General features: G+C 40.0%; 2 protein-coding genes and 1 pseudogene across 4 annotated transcripts in view; 1 reads left to right on the top strand and 2 right to left on the bottom strand.

Moving 5' to 3' along the window:
* GOLM2 (golgi membrane protein 2) overlaps positions 1-6,102 on the bottom strand; it is a 102,075-nt gene extending 95,973 nt beyond the window's left edge. The window contains exon 1 of one of the 2 annotated variants that reach the window (XM_082450141.1): positions 5,456-6,102. In XM_082450141.1, the coding sequence (XP_082306267.1) occupies positions 5,456-5,782 (327 nt within the window). In that variant the 5' untranslated portion in view covers positions 5,783-6,102. The remainder of the gene's footprint in view (positions 1-5,455) is intronic. The other variant, XM_082450142.1, reaches the window with a different exon arrangement.
* Positions 6,103-13,500: 7,398 nt separating this feature from the next.
* LOC309655195 (MORF4 family-associated protein 1 pseudogene) lies at positions 13,501-18,150 on the bottom strand (annotated as a pseudogene). Its single transcript has one exon. The product of its transcript is annotated as an MORF4 family-associated protein 1 pseudogene (transcript).
* Position 18,151: 1 nt separating this feature from the next.
* FRMD5 (FERM domain containing 5) overlaps positions 18,152-23,247 on the top strand; it is a 410,954-nt gene continuing 405,858 nt past the window's right edge. Inside the window, exon 1 of the mRNA XM_082450109.1 lies at positions 18,152-18,224. The gene's annotated coding sequence lies outside the window, so the exon portion shown is untranslated. The remainder of the gene's footprint in view (positions 18,225-23,247) is intronic.

Raw genomic sequence — 23,247 nt, 5'->3', positions numbered from 1 at the left:
CTTTTATTTATCAAGAGCTTGACTTGGCCCACCTGGATCACATAACTTTGGTACAAGATACAGGCAGGAAGAATTCAAGTTAGGATAAGAGAAATAACCAACACCTAGGAAATAGAAGAAAGGGTCTTTCTCACAGAAAGAAGAAAGAAAAAGCAGTGTGTGTGTCACAGATTCCCCCTTGTTATGGGCTGAACTGTATTCCTCCAAAACCCATATACTGAAGTCTCAACGCCCAGTACCTCAGAATGAAACCTATTTGGAAATAAGGTCTTTAAAGAGGTAATTAAGTTAAAATGAGGCCATTAGGGTGGGACCCTAATCCAATATGACTGGTGTCCTTATAAGAAGAGGAAGAGACCCCAGGGATGCAGGAGCACAGAAGGACAACCATGAGATGAAAAAGCAGCAAGAAGGTGGCCATCTGTAAGCCAAGGAGAGAGGCTCCAGAAGAAACCAACCTGCTGGTACTTCAACCTTGGACTTCTAGACTCCATCAGAGTTTATGTTACATCAGAACATAAATTTCTGTTGTTTTTAGCCAACCAGTCTGTGGTATTTTGTACGGCAGCCGTAACCAACTAATACACCCCTCTAGGCTGAAACTCCTTAGGGAGGAAGGCAAAAAAATAAGGCAAATGTGGGGGGAAAAGAAGTGGAGCTTGTTTCTCACTTCCATGAACAATTTCAAGCTCCCTTAAAGAATTTCTGTGTTCTAACAGCCCAGATAACAGATTGAAAATGGCAGGATAGAATAATAAATTAGAAGATGTCCAATGTCACCTTTCCGATTCTTGTGGAGCAGGGATTCCTAGATTCCCAAAGATAGCCTGACAGTTGCAATGAGTACATCTAGCACCTAGACTTTGGTGTCTAATACCATTTTCCAATAAAAGGAACTAGGGCTCCGTGGAGAAGGAGTCTAGGACTGGGGCAGGAAGTATACAAGATAAGCCAGAAGCATCTTGCAGTGCCAGAAAGTAGGGGTTTATCACAATGATGGGGTATTATGTCAGAGGGATACAGGAGGCAAATGAAAGAGCTCCCAATGACCAAAGTTGGAACGATTTGAGCAACAAAATAAAGCAGCATTGGATTATAACCTAAAGTATAAAGTAAATATCCGTGAATCCATACTGATATAAATAAATGACTGAATAAATAAGGGAGAGGAGATAAAGGTCCAAGTAATTTGTATGCAGAAGAATTCCAAGTAATTTATATAGATACTCTGCCCTTAAGGAGATAGAACCTAACTCCCAATTCATTAAGTGTTGGCTGCACATAGTAACTTCCTTCCAAAGAGTACGGCATGGAAAAGGAGAAAAAGAGAGTAACTTTACAGTGGAGAAACCTGATAAACACTACCTCAAGCCAGGCGATCAAGGTTAACATCTAGTGATAAGTCATTTTGGGAGATGTTCCCTTGATACGATGAGTATGGCACTTTATCTCTGTGGTCGTCCTCCCCAAAACCATTACCTGAGTCTAATCCTGAGAAAAGCATCAAACAAATCCCAACTGAGGGACATTCTACAAAACACCTGACCAGTGATCCTCAAAACTTTCAATATCATAAAAAACAAAGTCTGAAAAAACTGTCGCAACTAAAAGAAGACTAAAGAGACATGACAACTAAATGTACTGTGGAACCCTGGATGGGATCCTGGAACAGAAAAAGGGCATTAGAGAAAAACTGAGAAAATCAAAATGAAGTATGGACTTCAGTTATTAGTAATGTATCAATAGGGATTCATTAATTATGACAAATGTACCATATTAATGTAAGATGTTAATAACAGGGGAAATTAGGTGTGGGGTATGAGGAAACTGTTTGTACTATCTTTGCAATAATTCCATAGATCTAAAATGTTCTAAAATAACAGTTAAAAAAAAAAAAGGTAGCCGGAGCAAGGACTGCCTTGCCAACACCCCCTCAAAACACATCATACCTAAGGCAGCTAGCTCATCAGGGCAAAGGGATCTTTGGTGTGGAACATCTATGGAGTGGAGTGGGGAAGGGTATATAGGGAGGTGATGCCGCCATAAGATGCTGGTCTCCAAAAAACTGTGAAGCAAGTACCTAGTCAGGCGTCCAAACACCACTGTTGATACTTAAGATAAAGACCCTTGAGGAACCCCAAAACCACGTGCAGATTTGACGTCACTGCCCTCATTGCCCTGGGGACATATAAGATTTAACCTCCATCTCAGATACTACGGTGACAATGAGAATATTAACAGTCAGGATACCTTACTTAGGCTGCAACTAAGGAACTCTCAACTTGACTGGCTTAAACAATACGGAAATTTTTTTATCTCACATAACGAGTGCCAATATTCTATTGTAACACTCCACTCTGCCATCTTCAGTGCCTCAGCCATTCCTTAGCTAACTCTCCCAGCACTCCGGTTGCCTCAATTTCAGGTATCATGTGCAGAAGCAACAGTATCTGGCAGAAGAGACCATCTCTTCATTTTGAAGAGTACTGCTCAGGTACTTTGTCCCTGAATGTCCCTGAATATGAGTTTGTCTGATGCTTTCTTATGATTAGACTGGAGATTTTTGATTTGGGGTCAGATAACCACAGAGGTGCAAGTATGACTCTTTTAAGGAGCAAGGAAACTTCCCTTCACAACTCACTAGCCAGTCCCTTCTTAAACTAATCACTAGGAATAATGAAATTACCATAATCAGTTTAAACCAATCAGGACTTAGCCCTGAGTCACAGAGAAGGATATATACCAAACAAAGGGGGTATAAATGATTATTGAGGGGGCCAGCACCAGTGTGTACTATAGGTAAAAACCCTGAAAGGCAGAGAGAGCCTTTACTTTAAAGAGACTACATTAATATGATTAAACATTAAAACAAGTCTATTTTAAAATGGAAGACACTTTTAATTGTCAATTTTACTTCAACACTATCACCACCCAAAGGGATTTTAGATCATTTATAGAAAATAAGTCCCTCCTCTCAGCTATTGAGGGAGTAGCAGGAATAAAGGAAACACCTCTGAAAGACAAATTTCATCTATAGTTCATCTAGACCAAGACAACCCTTTCTATTAGCAACTCAAAGCCTCCTCATTAACCCCAGGAACATACACTCACAAGCTGTCCAACAAAGATGCTATAGCTAGTTCAAAATATAAAATTGACATGCAAAGAAGAGGTATAGATTTGTGAGCCAGCTGCATAGAATATTAGCCAAATAATAGTTAAGATACCTGGGGCAACATTTCCCAAACTAGTGTGCTTTGCTGCATTCTTCTGTACCATGGTAACAAGTAGGCCAAGAAAACAGTAGTCGGTGATCAAATTAACTGATAGAGAGTAAGTTAAACAAAATTAAATAGGCTTCTTTACTAATACATTTCTCAGAGCATTTATATGCTAACAGGCATTATGAATTCCAAGAGGAGGATATACTGCTTATACTATTTAATATTTCCCTCCAAAAAGAAGGTTTTCCTCTTTTCTCCTGACCATCTACAATTTCTAGGACAGCATTCTGTTTAACACCACCTTGAGAAATACTGCTGTAAGGGGAAAGCAAAGGCCCAGGAATAAAGTCCATTACTGTTAGGCTGTTGGAGGGGGAAAAAAAAATCCAGCCAAGAATATAGTGAAGAAGGCAGGAAGCAAATCCGGAGAGTTCAATGATACAGAAGCGAGAAAGGAGATAGTTTCCAAAAAGCTAGAGACAATCAATTACTGAGAAATTAAATAGAATGAGAATAAAAATGTGTTTTTGGATTTGACCAGGAAAACTGACACCTGTGACCTTCAAGAGAATAGCTTCAGAAAAGAGGAGGAAAGAAGGATGGCATACAGAATAAAAAAAATTAGGATGGGGATGAAAAAAGAAATAGATGAAACATTTATAGACCACCCATAACCGGAGTTCAGCAGTGAAAATTTAAAAAGACATTGGTTGATTGGGAGAAGGGAGTATATGGAAGAATAAAAAAATTTTAGAACAGCGAACACCTACATATGGTTGAAGGTAAAAGTGAAAATCTACTGAAAGAAACTCATAATTACAGTCCAGTAGATGGAAGAAATGGAATCCTGAGTATAAATTACTAAAAAAGACTTATCTTTCTTTCCAGATTGGAGAGAATTTGAATAGTATGCCTAACCATTCCAAGACTGAAGACCTTGTTTTAATACTACAAAATTTCATGAATTTTTGCCTATTCCACCCAAGAGAATTTTTCAGTCTACAGAGTTCAGTATGTAGTATGTTTGTAAGTTTGCTGAACTCTTGCTCCTCTCAGAAGCTGTCTATGTTATGGTGAAGGTGTAGGTTACAGAAAAGCACTTACCTAAGGGCTTCAATCTTCATGAAATAAGAAACAAAGTAGAGGTTGGTGACAATAAGGAAGTTGGGAGCTCAGGAGATTTTAATTTATAGTGACTTATTACAAATAATTTTAATATACAAAATAAAAACTTATAATAGGAACACACACAAAAGAAGTGTGAAGACTACCAAAAGAGGGTCCAGAAAGAAAGGCATCTACTTATCCCACCCAGAAATTTACTGTGGTAAATCAACAGAAGTTGCATAGGTCATAAGTTAATAACATAGTTCCCAATATGCTGGTGAGAACAAAGACTATTCAGCGGCGGGTCTAGTTACAGTCTAGCTTTAAACTTTTAAAATTTAAACTTAGTATGGCTTTCCAACACCAACCCTAATAGTTAAGCATACAAAATTTCATTTTTATTTCCTTTCAAGATCAGTGAGGACAATGACACGAGATTCTGTTGCTTAGAACTTATTTCTAGGCTCTACCTTTTCGACTATTTCACTGACCATTCAAACTGAGTACATAATTTTGGATTATCTACGTCCAAGTCACAAGTGGCTCATATATGGCTCCAGAGCCCATCTATCATAACATTTTCATCACAAAAAAGGCAGTAATATCCGACTCTTTGCTTAATACATAGCCCTATAGAGATGTAAGAAAACTCAGACTGCTTTAAAAAACATATGGTGACCACCATAAGTAGAGGAGTTAGAGGAGGCCCCATTCTTTAAATAAATAAATTAATAATAATCAGTGTGCACGGAATAAAGGATAAGGTTAACACACCAAATCCGGCAGCCTCCAGATTTGTGTATCTGTAAACGTAAGGCGGCCGACCACATAGGCCAGATGATTACTACTGCCAGCTCAGCAGCTGAGCTTGGAGAAGAGGCGGCATCCACACACAGGCCACTCTTGAGAACCAAAACTTAACAGCCAGTTTCATCTGGCAGGGACTGGAAAATGTGGCAGTGATTAAACCGGTTGAAGTCCGACAGAAATAGGGTTGTTAGCGGTAAGGGGAGCCTCCGAGGCTGCAATTCTGGAAGGCATAAGGCAGCCACGGCTGGGCGAACACCCCCACCGCGGAGCTGAAAAAAAGCTATGCGGGTTGAGGGGAGAGGGCTCGCCCTTACCTTGTCATCCTCGCATCTTTTCCCCAGGCCCTCCCTGGCTTGCAGCCGGCTGCTGAGCCGGCCGTAATCGGCCTCTTTCTGGTCAATCTGTTTCTTGTGCGAGTCCACCAAGAGCAGGAGGTCCGAATTGCGCTTCTCCAGGCGCCCGCGAGCCACCTCGGTGCGCTGGACCTGGCCCTGCAGCTCGGCCACCTCCTCCTGAAGCAGGACGTGGCGGGAGGAGATGCTCCAGTAGTTGAAGGCGAGGACCGCGATCACCACCAGCAGGACCACCAACACGAAGGAGGGCAGGCGGCCGGCCCGCCTGTTCGCCCCGAAACCCACCATGGGGCCGAACCAGGCTGTACCCCGGTGCCTCGGCGCCGACGCTGCAGGCAGACGCTCAGGCCGAGCTGGCTGAATTGCCTGGGGGACGCGGCCCCAGGGCCGGCTGAAGCCGGAGGCGGGCCGATTCGCCCGCCCGCGAGCCGGAGAAGGGGGCGGGGCCGCAAGCCGCAGGCCCCTCCCCGCCCCCCCCCCCTCAAATCCTGCCACAGCGCGTTCCGCAGGCGCTGAACTAGACCCCGCACCAGCTGGGCGGAACCAAGAGAACCCAGCTGCCCGAACCCCAGGTCCAATACTTCAGGGTTAGGGGGCGGGGAAAAGAGGCGGAAGGGGGTGGATTTAACTCTGGCCCCGCCCATTGGCTGGGTCTGGGTCGCCAAGGGGGTCATTTCCTAGTTTCCGCCAACACCCCCTCTTCTCGCGAGAAAGTGGGCTTCTCTCGCTCTTCGCAGTCTTATCTCGCGAGGGTTATCTCTGTACGGAAGAGTGTTGTGATTTTGGCGGTCTGGGTTAGCTCTTGTATACCTGAACCGGAGCCCCTTCGGCTTTTACCTGCTCAAGCCCCTTGACCCACGGTCTAGGGAGTGCCTACCATGCCATGGCCCTCGTGAGAGTTTTTGTTTTTGAGGACATCTGAGGTTGCGACCGCTATGTAAGGAAAACTTAGGTGAGCTGCGGGCAGAAGGGGCGACTAGAAAGATTTTGTATTTGCTTCAGTAGGTTTTCTTGCTTGTGCTAACGATGTGGAGAGAAAACAATAACCAGAAAGAAAACGACCGTGAAATTGTGGTGCCCCAAACATTACGGAGGAAAGCAAGAGAAACTAAGCTTTATGACTGAAAGAGGTGGTGCCAGCCTGGTTTCCAAGGTTACTGCTTTCACTAATGGAAAGAACTTCAGAATGTATGAGCCCCTGTTCCTAAACTCACTGCTGCTTTTGCCTTGAACTGGGCTTCCAAGTAGAAAGTCCAGAAGCTGCCCACAATGAATGATAACTTATGCTGTTACTGACAGCAAGCACGGTCTGGGTTAGATATAGTAGATCCCTTACAAATTGTTTTTGCATATTTAGTCTCATATTATCCTCTCAGCAACACAGTTTTACAGATGAGGAATCCAAGACACAAAGATGTACCAGAAACTTTCTCAAAGTCCCATATCTTGTTTGAGACAGAATTAGGCTTGAATTCGGGTCATTGGTCTCTAACATCATTGCTCCTTGCATTATACCAGGCTAACTGTTGCTATATGTTCGGCATTAATTACAGTGATGCAGAAAAAGCCTTCACCTCTTTTGTGTTTTCTGCATATTTCATTTGTCCTCGGATAAAAGTTTTTTTTTTAACATCTTTCGCATAGAAGTTTTAAAAGTTATTTGGCTCTATCCTAAGGAGAAGATGGAGTTGCTTTATTTTTCAGACCTCAGATTCAAGAATGAACATAAACCAACCAAACGCAAAAACTTTGGTATTTTCATTCAAATCAGAGTGGTATGATTTTGAAGTAAGAAGACTTGTTATCTTTGAATAATTATTCTATGTTTCCTGTCCATTTCAAAAATAAAGTTTCTTGCCTAGTAGTCCTAGAGTAGCCTGGAAGAATTATTGCACCCTGAAAGAGTGATGATTTCTCTCTCACAAATAACAGAAAAAAAACCACCAAAATTATTAATATTTAGTCCATATCAAACTTGAGCCCTTTGCTCTGGCTTCATAAGGTCTAAGAAATCCCCTCCAGTCTCAAAGGACAAGCAGACCTTGGCAAAAGGGAGCAAGGCAAAAATGGGAAATCCTCGTCTATAATGGATCCACCTATCCTTTCCTCAATTTCATATTGACTTTGCTTTGCTTAGCCAGCAGTTGAAATTATAAAGTGACGTTAAACTGCTTAAGATGTTTCAGATGATCTTTCCAAAAGTGTTTTCATTTTTATGTGGGATTCTAGCATGTAGAAGTATAATATTATTGTACAAAACACATTCACATACACTTGTTTCATCAGATGCTTAAAAGAACTATTTGGTACCATTATTCCATTTTACAGATGTGGAAGTAACTTGCCCAAAGTTATACATCTAGTAAGTGGCAGGGCTGAAGCTTGAAAAACAATCCTCTTTCCACTCTTCCCCCGGGGAGAAAATTTTTTTATCTGTTTTGATGGTTACCTCTTTGAGTTCTTCCCTCTACTAAGAAACCCAATCCAGATATCATGAAGACAGTGTATAAGTGCTCTCCAATGGATGGTTCTGGATTAGGCTTTAAACTAATTGAGGTAAAAGTCAATTCCTTAAATCAGAAGATCGAGGTTAACAACAACAGTGGTAAGTCATGTTGTTAGCATGTACCTTTGATAGGATGTGATGGAAGTAGCACTCTGTGGTTTTCCTCCCCAAAACTCATAACCCTATCTAATCATGAGGAAAACATCAGACAAATCCCAATTGAGGGACATTCTACAAAATGCCTGAACAGTAATCCTACACACTATGAAGGTCCTCAAAAACAAGGAAAGTCTGAAAATTTTTCACAGCCAAAAGAATAATGTGGTATCCTAGATAGGATCCTAGAACGGAAAAAAGACATTAGGTAAAAACTAAGGAAATTTGAATAAACTTGGACTTTAATTAATAATAATGTTTTTATTACTGATTGATTGTCACAAAGGTACCACGCTAAGCTAGGATGTTAGCAATGAGGGAGACTAGATGTAGGGTATATAGGAACTCTGTAGTATTTTTACAGGTTTTCTGTATTTCTAAAACTGTTCTAAAATTTTAAAAATTAGTTATAAAAGTTCCTATTTGGGGGGATATCTTTTATGATATCAAGTATGGATATAAATATATTCATATAATTGGAAAGGCAGTATAATCACAGATAAGTAATGTTTTAAGATTTAAAAGAGGACGTCCCTGGTGGCACAGTGGTTAAGAATCCACCTTACAATGTAGAGGACATGGGTTCGAGCCCCTGTCCGGGAAGATCCCACATGCCGTAGAGCAACTAAGGCTGTGCACCACAACTACTGAGCCTGCGCTGTAGAGCCTGTGAGCCACAACTACTGAGCCCGCGTGCCACAACTATTGAAGCCCCTGTGCCTAGAGCCCGTGCTCTGCAGCAAGAGAAGCCACTGCAATGAGAAGCTTGCGCAGCACAACAAAGAGTAGCTCCCGCTCACCGCAACTAGAGAAAGCCAGTGAGCGGCAACGAAGACCCAACGCATACAAAAAAAAAAAAAAGATTTAATTGAAGCGTAAGAATCTATTACCCAGTGGCAAGTGAGGTTAAATCATAGGAATTTTGCTTTTATATGGAGCTCATCTTCTTGAGCTCAAAATACTGTTTGGCATATATTGTCTTCAATATATGTTGACTCATAAAAAATTTCACTTCCTGGATTTGAGCAGAGGAGTAGTTATTTTATAGCTTATTCAATATTTAGGACATTGAGTAGGACTAGGTTAGAGAAGGTAGCAGCTTGTAGAAATAGAAAATACAGAGATGCGTAGGCAAGTTTTTCCATTGTAAATGAAAAAAAAAACCAACCTAAACTGGTTTAAGCAATAAATAAGTAAAATTATATATGTGTGTGTGTGTGTGTGTGGGTGGGTGCATAGATAGATAGATACTAGGGTAATTTGCAGTACTATTGGAAGAGCACCAGGAACTGAGGTCTTTCTGTTTCCGCCCTCTTGGCTTTATTCTCTCCTACTTCAGATGGCCCTTTTCCTTGTAGACGGGAAATGTGGCCCCAGCATCCATAGGGACACATCCTGCCAGTTCCATGATCTGAGAAGCAAAGGAGTTCAGTTTTCTAGCTGTCAGTACAAAAATGACCAAGGAAAGATTCTGGTTGTCCAAGCCTGATCGTGTGCACGCCACTTGTACCTATCACTGTGCCCAGGGAGTTGGGGGATTATGATTGGCCCAACATAGGACACTCCTCTATTGCCAGTGGGCAGTCTGATACCAAGAAACAGAAAGAGTGTTGGGTAGAACTAAACAAATAATGTCGTGGCTTGTGGGATCTTAGTTCCCCAACCAGGGATTGAACCCGGGGCCCCAGCAGTGAAAGCACTGAGTCCTAACCAATGGACCACCAGGGAATTCCCACAGTTTTCTTTTTCTTGACATGTATTACTTCCCTTCCAATTAAGAACAGTCAGTGACTGAATAAAGACATAGTGTCACAAGTTGGGTTCCCCAGGAAACAAACTCTGAGATGGAAGTTAGGAAGGTTTTTTTAAGGGAGTGTTCCTGGGATCACCACCCATAGAAGAGAAGGGAAGGGAAGGGAGGAAAACAGGATGGGCAGAGGGAGAAGTTGGGCTGCTATAAAGTCTCAGTGAAAGCCTCAGCCAACTCCCTGAAGAGCTCTGAAGCTGCGATGTCCCTTCAGAGCTGTCCTGTGTTGGAGGGGTCCAGACCTTTATACCCCCAGATCAACCAGGTTTTGGATGGCTAGGGGGAAAAGTCACAGTCACAGGAAGGGGTATGATGTCGTGCATGGAGATGGATGCTATGATGTGCCACTCAGATCCCATTTCAGGAATGAAGGACTTTTTCCCCCAGCTACTGGGAGTGCTGTCAACAGATAGCCCTCAGCTATCAGCCACCTTCAGAATTACCTCAGCTGAAAAGGGTTACCTTGTGAAGAGAATGCCCCTTTCCCATGGCAGCCAGTACTAGTCAAGAGAAAACACAGTTGTTAAGTTACTTCTCTACATCAAACCTATTTCCTACAGTTGTATAGCAAGAGGCAGTATGCTGTAAGGGGTAATGTGGGCTCTGGAGTAAGAATGTGTGAATTAAAAGTCTCTCTTTGCCTCTTAATAAGTTTGTAACATCAAGCCAGCTACTTAAACTCAGAACCTCAGTGTTCTTATTTCCAAAATGGCCTATCAGTTAGGATAAAGTTTGGCTCCATATAAGGGGAAAAAATAATAAACAAGATAGGGTTTTCTCCTTTCTCACATAAAATAAATTGAGAAGCAGGCCATCTGGGACTGGTATGGCAGGCTCTTTCCAGCTCACTGCTCTGTCGTCTCTACAGTATGGACCTCATCTTCACTTCCAGACATGACATTCTTGGTCCAGGAAAGGAGAAAGGTATGCCTTTCTCCAACTATTAAGAAGACTTCTCCAAATGTACATTTCCACTTCTCATTGCTCTGAAGCTAGTCACACAGTCACCACCCTGAGACCAAGGAGGCAAGGAAATATATCTTACAGCAGCAATGTCCTCATTTGAAAATTAAGATCTTTTAGTGAAGGAAAAGGGAAGAAAAAGTATAGGGAAGCAAAAACAAACTCTGTCACAAAGGGGGGTAATCATAATGCTTATCTCATATGGTTGTTGTGTGAATTAAATGAGTTAATACATGTGCAGTGCTTAGAACAGGCACTTAGCAAGTATTCAATAAGTGTGGCTACTACTGCTGCTGTTACTATAACAGTGGTTCTCAGTTTGTGGTGGGGGCATGAATGAATCTATATGTTCACTAACCTTTGTCTATATATTGAATAAATAATTTCTATAAAATCTCACTACTTTTTAAAAAAAATCTGACATGCTATTGTGATGAATAAAATAAAAACTTACTTTAAATTACTAGTGACTTCATAACCTTTTCCATTATATATTTTCTTAATCAGTGGACACTGAAAGTATAATTACTGTCACATGAGTATCTGTACAGTTTCTGACATTAAAAAAGAAGTTCTTAGAGTCAAAATATTGGTAATTTCGGGACTAAAGGGCCATGGTTTTGGTAGGACTGCAACCCAGCATCTATCAGCCTTTCCAGCCTTATTTTTTTCCCTATATCTCATGCCCTAGCTCTAAGGGTATCCTGTTTTTCAGGCTATCTTATGTCTCTGATGCTTTGTTTGACTATTCCATATTGGAAAGCTTCCCTAACTTTCTTTTTTCACTACCATTTATTCATTAATTTCTTCATTATTAATAACAATGTTACAAATATCTCAGATACCCATGTGATCACAATTATTACTATAATAGTTGATTGAGAAAATACTTAATTGAAAAGTTTATTATGAAGTGAATAATGCTTGTTTTTTTTTAATTGAAGTATAGTTGATTTACAGTATTGTGTTTGTTTAAGGTACACAGCAAAGTGATTCAATTATATCAATATATGTATTTCAGATTATATTACATTATAGGTTATTACAAGATATTGAATGTAATTCCCTGTGTTATACAGTAAATCCTTATTGCTTATTTATTTCGTGTATAGTAGTTTGTATCTATTAATCCCATGCTCCTAATTTGTCCCTCCTTTCCTTTCCACTTTGGTAACCATAAATTTGCTTTCTGTAAGTCTTTATTTTATATATAGATTCATTTGTATTATTTTTTAGATTCCACATATAAATGATATCATATAGTGTTTGTCTTTCTCTGTCTGACTTCACTAAGTATAATATTCCCTAGGTCCATCCATGTTGCTGCAAATGGCAATATTTCATTTTTATGGCTGAGTAATATTCCATTGTATACATACACATATATATACCACATCTTCTTAAGCCAATCATCTGTTGATGGGCACTTCATTTGATTCCATGTCTTGGCTATTGTAAATAGTGCTGCTGTGAACATTGGGGTGCGCATTTCTTTTCAAATTAGAGTTTTTATTTTTTCCAGATATATATCCAGGGGTGGGATTGCTGGATCATACAGTAGCTCTATTTTTAGTTTTTTAAGGAACTTCATACTATTTTCCATAGTGGCTGCACCAATTTACATTCCCACCAACAGTATACAAGGGTTCTCTTTCTCCACACCCTCTCCAGCATTTATTATTTGTAGACTTTTTGATGATAGCCATTTTGACTGGTGTGAGGTCATACCTCATTGTGGTTTTGATTTGTATTTCTCTAATAATTAACAAAGTTGAGCATCTTTTCATGCGCCTGTTGGCCATCTGTATGTCTTCTTTGGAAAAGTGTCTATTTAGATCTTCTGCCTATTTTTTGATTGGGTTGTTTGTTTTTTCGATATTGAGTTGTATGAGCTGTTTGTATATTTTGGATATTAACCTCTTGTCAGTTGCATCATTTGCAAATATTTTTTCCAATACTGTAGGTTGTCTTTTCATTTTGTTGATGGTTTCCTTTGCTGTACAAAAGCTTTAAATTTTGAATAGGCCCCATTTGTTTTTTTTGCTTTTATTTATTTATTTATTTATTTATTTGCTCTGGGAGACTGATCTAAGAAAATATTTCTATGATTTGCATCAGAGAATGTTTTGCCTATGTTCTCTTCTAGGAGTTTTATGGTGTCATGTCTTATATTTTGGTCTTTAAACCATTTTGAGTTTATTTTTGTATATGGTCTGAAGAAGTGTTCTAATTTAATTGATTTACATGCAGCTATCCAGCTTTTCCAACACCACTTGTTGAAGAGATGGTCTTTTTTCCATTGTATAGTCTTGCCTCCTTTGTCATAGATTAATTGACCATAGGTGCATAGGTTTATTTCTAGGCCTTCTATTCTGTTCCATTGATCCATATATCTGTTTTTTGTGCCAATACCACACTGTTTTGATTACTGCAGCTTTGTAGTATAGTCTAAACTCTAGAAGGGTTATCCCTCCAGCTTTGTTCTTTTTCCTTAGGATTGCTTTGGCAATTCTGGGCCTTTTGTAGTTCCATATAAATTTTAGGATTGTTTGTTTCAGTTCCATGAAAATTGCATTAAATCTGTAGGTTGCTTTGGGTAGTATGGCTTTTTTTTTTTTTTTTTTGGCTGCGTTGGGTCTTCACTGCTGCACACGGGCTTTCTCTAGTTGTGGAGAGTGGGGGCTTCTTCGTTGCAGTGTGCATGCTTCTCATTGCAGTGGCTTCTCTTGCTGCAGAACACAGGCTCTAGGCACACGGGCTTCAGTAGTTGCGGCACGTGGGCTCAGTAGTTGTGGCTTGTGGGCTGTAGAGTGCAGGCTCAGTAGTTGTGGTGCACGGGCTTAGTTGCTCCATGTCATGTGGGGTCTTCCTGGACCAGAGCCCGAACCCGTGTCCCCTGCATTGGCAGGCGGATTCTTAATCACTGCACCACCAGGGAAGTCCCAGTATGGCTATTTTAACAATATTAATTCTTCCTAATCCAAGAGCCTGGAATTAAATGAAAATTTTAAAACTTCACTATTGTGGCACTATGTTATTGGAATCCTGCTTTGTTCAAGGCTTTATATCATAAAGTGTGCATTAATTAAAATTGACTAATTAATTAATTAAATATTATTTGAGTGCCTGCTGTGTACCAGATATTGTTGCAGGTAGGAGAAGTTGCAGAGCATACAGCAGAGACAGAAATGTCCTCCTGAATCTTTCAGTCTCTTCTTCCTTTACCAATACGCAACAAGGAAACTACTCAGTCTACCTCCTTTAAAACACCTCCATTTGACACCTCCCATGCCTTGCTGCTCCCAAGTAGAAATGACCACTATCTTATTGTGCCTCCACGATGTTCTTTAGATTTCTACCATAGCAGTTTATTTTTCTGTGACATATCTGCCTCCTACTAGACTTTTAGTAGGTGTTTTTCTGAAGGACCATATTAACTGATAGTATGGAGTAGGCTGTGATTTTGTTTTGACCTCACATCATTAGGCTTTCTTCCCCTTCTCCAAAGACTGCTCACTTCTTTCTTCCCAGTTTCTTTGGATTTGTCTAAAACACTTTCTGAATACTCTCTTAACCATTTCACCTTTTAAAAAAATGTTCTGGAATTATGGAATTTTAGAATAGGAAGAGATTTTAGAGACTGCCTGATTTAAAACTTCCAGTTTATAAGTGAAGATGAAAATCCAGAGAAATAGTGTGACTTGCTCAAAATCACTCTAATGGTTAAAGACCAACCTCGGATTAGAATCCAAGCTTTCTTCAAGATCTAGTATAAATCTTCTCTCTCTCTCGCTCTGAGATCTTCAAGTTCCAGCTCAGCTCATGTCTTTCTCTTCTGAATTATGCACTTATTGTCCACAAACTGCATCACTTTGGCAATAATCATTTAACCTTACATTGTTACTCTACTCTTTCACATTGGTGTATCTTGCCTGGCCAGTTAGCTATGAACTCCAAAAACCACACATTGTGTCACTTTTATTTTCTCTCTTCTTAGCAGGTAGCACAGTAGATAGTAGACACATAGTAGGAATTCAGTAAATATTTTTACTAATTAATCACTACTTCTCACATACCTTTCCAAAATATAGTGGGTCTTGTTCCTTAACATTTCGCTTCTATTTCCTTTGTAAGTTTTAAAAACCAGACTTAGATTCTCGGTAACCAATGAAAAGACGGTCATGCCTCTGCACAGTCTGCTGCAATGTATTTTTTTCTGGACTTGGCAGAAAACCCAAGGTTTCTGCCCTATTTTTTTTTTGTTTGTACTGCATTTCATCTAATCTTCTAGCTCTTGGTGGCTTTCTCTGCTAGACATTGTTCTGTAATGACCCAATTAAATATGGCCCCATTTAATGTAGTGGAACTTTATGTGGGGCTAATTTCAAGTGATCATCCTGTAATTTTCCAAACCTTTATTTGTTAATTTTGGTTCCCTGAAACAGTGTACTTGCTGCTGATGCCAGTATGGCACCACAATAAATCCTCTTGCACTGATGTTCAGGCAGAAGACACAGCTGTGAGGAGAGCTAGTCATGTGTCATATAGTGCCCTTTAAGGGATCCTTGTTTATCCATTGTCTGAGCTTTAAGTAGAAGCTAAAAGCTTTTTTTTTAACCTACATAATTTTTCACTGAATCTGTTAGTTTCAGCATGTTGTTTGTGTTGTTTTCAGCAGTGCAGTCCCCTGATCTATATCAAGTAAACATGATGATGGATTGAACTCACTTCGCTCTTCCTGTCCAGGTACTATTTTGATTTGTCAGTATCTTGGAGAGGTAGCACATGACATCCCAAGACAGAACAGAAGCCAGTGTTTGCAAAAGAACACATTTTTCAGCAGAGTAGTATAGTAACTTTGAAATACTAATATGTTTTGAAATATGTCTGTGAACACTTTCTTATTAACATTGTATCAGTGTACACAATGTTCTTTTTTTGACATCTGGGTGTTATTAGGGTTATTTAAAATCTATATTAAAAATCATTGATATTTTAAAGAAAATCTGTTCATTTCCATAGCCAAGTAACTTATGTCAAATGATATGTGATTAGATGACGCCCTGTGTACCCTGTGCTATTTCATGCCTTCGTGCCTTGAACGCACACCCTTCTCATTCTCTTCCCTTGAAAGCACTCCCTTCTCATTCTCTAAGCCTTTTGTGATCCTGTTTGAATGTCTCTTCCCCAACGATTTCTTCCTTGTGTCCTGCTACACCTAACTTACATGATATTACACTTATTATACCTGTATTACAGCTATTAGTTTACATATTTATCATCTTGTTAGACTGTGAGATCCTTAAAGATGAGAATTTTGTCCCATTTATCTTTCCATCATCTAGTGCTGTGTCTCACGTATATTATGTTTAATGAATGAATGAAAAAGATTTATTCCCTCTGGATGTAGTTGGCTCATCCTTAGTCACTCTACCACATATAAGGAGAATCCTAAAAGTCTAAATTTTTCTTGTTTTTTTTAAAGAATGGAAATAATTTAATATTTTCTCTTCATAGAAATGAAAAAAATTTAATAGTTTACCTTCATGTTTCTGAAACTAATGCATGCTCAAAACAACAACAAATCAGATAATCAGAAAGGAAAAACAAAAAGTGAAAATTGCCCACAATTCCACCCATCCAAATGTAACCACTACTAACATTTTAGTATAGATCTTTCCTGATTTTTTTCTGTCTACATACGTATACACACAAAATATTAAACACAATTTTTGTGACCTGCTTTTTCACTTAAAAATACCTTGGAAGCAACTTTCCATATTAATCAAATTAGCACTACATATTCACTTTTTTTTTTTTTAGGTCTTGTCTTTTTAAGCAAATGAATACTTTTATTAACATGGTAAATTTTTTTTTAAACACACGGTAGGGTCTTGACCTCAAATACTTGTCAGGTCTGCTACTGAAATGAACTTACAGCTAGACAACTTATGAATCTTGAAGATACCTCGTCCCTGTTCAGTTTAGGGTCCAAAACAGACAGCCCTTGCTTTTCTTCCCCAGACCTTCAAGGGCCTTTGCAAATATCTCTTTAATTTTATGTCCAGAATCCCCTGAAATGCATCAGGGTATTACATCGATTACACAGAATACCAAGAGCTATCTTGTCTCTTATTCTAGGTTCCATGTCACATACAGCTAAGTTAGGTTGTCAAACAATATGGCCAGACAGGTTACATCAGTGTGCCGCATAAAACTTAAAATTTGAACAAAATACATCTCTCCTCCTTTGGTCTCACAGAGAAATTAAAGTCCCCAAATACAATACCATCCTGCAGCCCTTCTTCTGATTCATCAGTCCTAGCCAGATCAGCCCCATTCACATTCCCAGTTGAAGTCTGGTCCCTTCTTCAGCTTCTTTAGCAATCGCTTCATGGAGTCATCTTCTAGAAATAATGCAGCTCCTTCAGCACCTTCAGAACTGGAGAACTCCAACTCTGAGTCTTATCTGTTACACACAGACCCAAAGTTCCAGGGAGCTATCAGGTCACACAAGAAAGAGCAAAGCACCTCAAAAATTTAGGAATAACGAAAGCCCAGGAACAAATGTGACTGCTCCAAGAGCTTACAGTCTAGGCCCTAATTCTTGTGAGAGCATTTTCCAAATAAAAGTTACCTCCCCAAAGAAAAACATTTAACAGTCAAAACTCACATTGAGGTCATTAACCACAGACCATAGAAACGTGGTGTAAGTGAGGACAGAGCGTAGACAGAAAAAAAAGAGAAAACAAAAGGCTCTCTGGTTTCAGCTTCTCCAGGGTGTCAGCCAATCTCCATCAGTTGACCAGAATCCATTGGCTGTAAACCGCTGACCCTCCTTCAGGATGACTCGCTCTTCCCTATCCCCCAGAGCAGCTCCACCAGCTTCTCTGCCATCTTCTCGATCTCCTTGGCCTTCTCCTCCGCCTCCTTGCACCATTTGGTCCCTCTGCCCTCGACTCCGTTGTCCGCATTCTGCAGATGGTTGAGCGCGCTCTCCTCTGAGGCCTCCACCTGCGTCTTGATCTGGACGAGCATACTGTCCATCTCCCACAGCTTGCTCCCGTTCTGCAGGTAGGCTCTCCCATGCTCGCGGGTGAGTGCCGCAATGTCCTCGCGCATCTCGTTGATGACCGGGAGCAGGAACTGCTCAAAGTCCTCCTCGGGCTCCATCACCTCCACCTCCTCCGGCTCTGCCAGCTCCGCGATGTCCAAGGAACGCATCTTCCCCCGCTATTCCGGAACCGCAGGATGCAAGTCGGGCGCAAAGAAGCAGAGGACCTACATATTCACTTTTGGTAAATGCATAGAAAGATATATTTTATTTTCTTTAACCAATCCCTATAGATGGACACCAAGTTTTTTAGGTAGATTCTTATGGTTGCATGGAACAAATACCACTCTTCCAAGACATTTTAAAAATATAAATAAGAACCTTTTCTCAAGGAAAAGGAGGGCGTATTATAAGGATGTATATAGATTGGAAGTAGAACCAGAAGTGCATCTATCAGGAATAGAGCTCTAGGAACCACCTTCTCTTTCTGGTGCCTCTTTCTTTCTTTTCCCCATAATTCCCTAATAGTCCCTTCTTCCTCAGAGTGTTTGCTTCCTCTAAACTTCCACTGGCACGTAGTTATGGCTTGGCTCACTCCAGACTCTTAATGTATGCCATTTCTTCAGCTTCTGTTCCTGCTTCTCAATCTGTAGAAGTTCAAATATTTTCATCCCACACCCAAAGGGTGGTCTTGTACACTCACTCCACTTTGGATCCCCTGGTGTAGAGACTAGAAAAAGAAGTGGCAAGAGATGAAGATGAAGAGATAAGTGAGGGCCAGATTATGGAGAAGTTCATATTAAGGCATCTGGATTTTTACCTAAGAGTAATAAGAAGCCATGAAAAAGTTTTAAGAGAGAATGATGCAATCAGATTTATGATTTAGAAGGACTTTTCCAGCCAAGTGTGATTGTGCCTCAAGTATATAGACGGTATATAGAGGGCCAATTAGGAGACTGTTGCAATAATTCAGGTGAGAAATGATAGAGTCAGGGAAACAGTTTTTAATTTCGGCAGCTGGATCACTCCTGGGCCATTCACTGAAATAGGGAACCCTGGAGAAATGGTCAGAAGTTTCTTTGTAAATTAACTTATAGCCATTTTTATAGCTGCAGAAATTTTTTCAGCTGTAGAGAAAAATTGCACATCGCTTCACTACCTCCTTGAAGATCTCCACCTGACAACCTCAGATCTTTCTATTTTCTCAAATCTATGCAAGAGCTGTATGGGGATGTAGTTGTCTTCAGTTTTAAGCTGTGAATCTCACTTTCACTCCTCTGGCTTTATCCTCTATCATAATGAAATCAATTTTCTTGACTGAATACCATGTCATACCTTTCATCTCTTCCTGCCAGTATGTAAGAGATACATAAGAAAAAGTACTAAAATTTTCTTCTGATAATGAACTCATAAAGTGTGGTCATCCCTGTGCCCCCTTATTTCTTCTTCTTCTTCTTTTTTTTTCACTCTCTGGGAGGCTGTTTTGGAGGAAACATCTGTCCAGGCTGTTCTTCACTTCTAGGAAATATTAGGGATGGCTGACTGAGGCTTTGAGACATGAATTCCACAGGAAAAGGAAACAAGGTTTCTGGTTTAGTCAGCTAGCTTAGTTAACAAGACAAAAAGCTCCCTTAGTCCAGGAGGGGAATAGTAGGTAGCACCTGGAAAGTTTCATTATTCCTGGTGCTCCTCGCATCTGCCTTTTATTCCCCAAGCAGGACCTATACGAGCAAGACTGATGGCCGGTTCTCCATCATGCTTGCAGCAGGAGACCTCTCTCCACTGCCTTTCTTCCTTTTCCTCTTCCACTGAGGGGTAATTTTTGAATGGGAGCAAATTAAGTCTAAGAATTTACTAACTTGAAACACTGCTTGTTAGAATAAATGTTTTATTGCTTCTCTGCCCTTGGGGTAAGATCAAGAGTAGAATATAAGTCTTAGCTATAGTATTATTTACATATAACTTTGGCTAAAGTAGCAAGACCTGACCCATCTCACCTAAATCCATTGAATTATTCCTTCAAATCGTTATCCAAGGATTAACAAGTATTTACCTCTTGCTTAGAACTTCTTTAAAGATTGTTTATATGTCCTAGATTAGAGTTTTCTTAATGGATACATAGAAACACCAATTCCATGGGAATGCTCAAAAAGTAGTTGGGGTTGGGGAGCATGGGTCCATGGGGCAAATCATTTTGGTAAGCACTTCATTCTCAACCTTCCTCTTGAAGAGTCACAAATTACATCAAGATATTAAAGTCCTGAGAAGTTTTATAGTAAAGAAACCTATTAACTTTTTAAACAGTTTCATTGAGATACAATTTACTTACCATAAAGTTCACCCCTTTAAAATGTATAATTCAGTGATTTTGGTGTATTTTCAGAGTTTTGCAACCATCACCACTAATTTCAGATCATTTTCATTATCTCAAAAGAAACGCATAAGATGTCACTCCCCATCCTCCTGCCCCACAAGGTCTAGGGTTATTTTCTTTTTCTACAGGTTTGCCTTTTCTGGGCATTTCATATAGAGGGACTCATACAGTATGTGGTCCTTTGTGACTGTCTTCTTTCACTTAGCCTAAGGTTCACTTAGCTGTCTTCTTTTTTTTAATTTTTTTGGCTGTGTTGGGTCTTTGTTGCTGCATGTGGGCTTTATCTAGTTGCAGCGAGTGGGGGCTACACACGGGGCTACGCCCGTGGTGCGTGGGCTTCTCATTGCGGTGGCTTCTCTTGTTGCAGAACATGGGCTCTACGCGCGGGCTTCGGTAGTTGCGATGTGTGGGCTCAGTAGTTGTGGCTTGCGGACTCTAGAGCGCAGACTCAGTAGTTGTGGTGCATGGGCTTAGTTTGTCCGCGACATGTGGGATCTTCCCAGACCAGGGCTCAAACCTGTGTCCCCTGCATTGGCAGGCGGATTCTTAACCCCTGTGCCACCTGGGAAGTCCTAGCTGTCTTCTTTCTTAGCTGTCTTCTTAACATAAGGTTTGAGGTTCATACATGTTTGTAGCCTGCATCAGTACTTCATTATTTTTTATTTATTATTTACAAATAATGCTGCTATAAACATTCATGTACAAGGAAACCTATTAACTTTGCATGTGTTGAATAGCAAGATGAGACTGTAGCCATATGCCTGTGAGTATTTAGACATCATAAACTGTCATTTGATGAGCTAAGCTGTCACTGGGAAAATATTGTATTAGCTTAGGCTTAGGTTGTTCTTCTTCCGCAAAATAATGTATATAAATTACATCAAAGGGAAGGAAAGAATATTCAGATGTACTATAATGTTACAAAAATGTTTGCATGCTTACCACTTTATAATATTTCTAGTAGAGAAGAGAGGAAACCTATCTTTTTAGTGCTCCAAATGAGAAGGAAGAAGTAGTGGTTGGATGTCTTCACTGTCAATCTTGATTAAAAGAGAAGAAGGCAGGTCACCTGGGAGGCTGCAGTAACCAGGTCATGTCTTAAGGAAAACGTGGGGTCAATCTCTAGCTCTGCTTTCCAGGAGAAAGATCACCAGGAGCAGGTGGCTAAAAAACCAGTGTGGGTAATACCCAGTTATTACTTAATGCTCTCTTGAGTAAAAAAAAAAATCAGGGAACTATGTTTAAAAATCATTTTAACTGATGCCTGCCTCTTCGAGAACTGACATTTTCACTTACTGAACCTACTAATTAATTTGGGTCTTGGTTTAAAAATCCTCCTCTTTTTTTTGCCATATCAATCGCCAACTTCCTTGGAATTAATGTCCCATGGAGCATACCTTAGGAAATGCTGCTCTAGTTACCTCTGTTTTTAACATCATTCCATGACCTAATTACTTCTCTTTGGGTCAAAAGCTGTGATCTTTTCCCAACAACAATCATTTGAGTCTTCATAAAACATCAAATACAGAACCTAACAACCTGGCCATTTCCCTATATTTGTGTCCTAGGACAGTTCAGTTAATTTCTAATGTATACCTACCTAGGGTCAAAATGATTTATGCTCTTTAAATGAGTAGTCAAAGTCCTGAAATTTAAAAACTGATCTAACAGATCACTCTTAAAGGAAATGTGGATGAACTGAACTGACAGTGTACACGGTGGCCAAAGTAGAGCTATAAACTCCAGAGGTTAGATTACTTTAAATCATATCTTTTCTAAAAGAACAGGGATATAAATTCTAAAAGCAGGTTATATAATACTATTGAAAGCTGATTACAATGCATATTCTTTACTATAGCAAATTTACCTTTCTAATTATGTTTCGTTTACAACACTGCTAAATTTTTCTAATAAGCCAATTGTTCTCATCTTTTTCATTGTTGTTGTTCTTCGGCACACGTGAAGGATGATGATCACTGATGTGACAGTCTTCTTAGGGTTATCTGCAATTGCCAGACAAGCTGCAATTCTATCCCTTTATTTCCAATTCATGAAAACATATTAGAATGCAATGAGGTTATAAAAGGAACTACTACTTACTTTTTCTGGTAGTGAGCTCAGCTGGGTTTAACCAAGCTAGTAGTCCTCTTTGAAAAAAGATCTCAAACAAGTCAAAATCAGAGCCAGACATATTTCCAGTAAATTAAGGATGAGATGAGATGGGAGTAATCAAGGTGCAATAGAAGCCAGATTTCAAGGAGAGATTGCCTCTTAGAAAGAACTCATCCCAAAGGAAGAAGTCATTAAACACTGCCTTTCTCAGTTTAGACCTCTTGCCTTTTGGACTGGCCTTTTAAATATTATACTTGTACCACTGATAAACCTTGTACTACAGGAAGGGTTATTAAATGACCATTACCACAGAATCAGAGAGCAGAACAGTGAGGGCATCGCCACGTGGAAATGTTCACAGCTCATCCTTATTTGGTTTCTACACTTTATCTGCCCAAGCCTTGCTGTTTTCCGTTAGGTTTCAAAACTTTCCCAATCTTGCTGCTACCAGGCGTCTCCATCGCTGAGAGTGAGAGACATTGAGTCCCATATTGATTCTGAAAGAGCAAGGATTCTTAAAAGTGACCCTAATGACATTTTGGGACAGTTAAGTCTGTGTGTGGGGCTGTCCTGTGCACTGTGGGATGTTTAGCAGTATTCCTAGCCTGTACCTGCTAGATGTCAATAGCATCTCCTCAGTTGTGACAACTAAAAATGTCTCCAGACATTGCCAAATATCCCCTGAGGGGGGAAGATGGCCCCCAATTTGAGAACCACTGTGATAGAGGCGTGAAATGTCCTTTACCTTTTAATTCAGCTGAGAGAAAGAGAAAATGTAATT

Source organism: Balaenoptera physalus, assembly GCF_965194825.1.
Source record: "Balaenoptera physalus genome assembly, chromosome: 2".
Classification (NCBI taxonomy): Eukaryota; Metazoa; Chordata; class Mammalia; order Artiodactyla; family Balaenopteridae; genus Balaenoptera; species Balaenoptera physalus.
The sequence above is the reverse complement of the archived record's forward strand: the minus strand, read 5'-3'. Positions and strand labels throughout refer to the sequence as shown.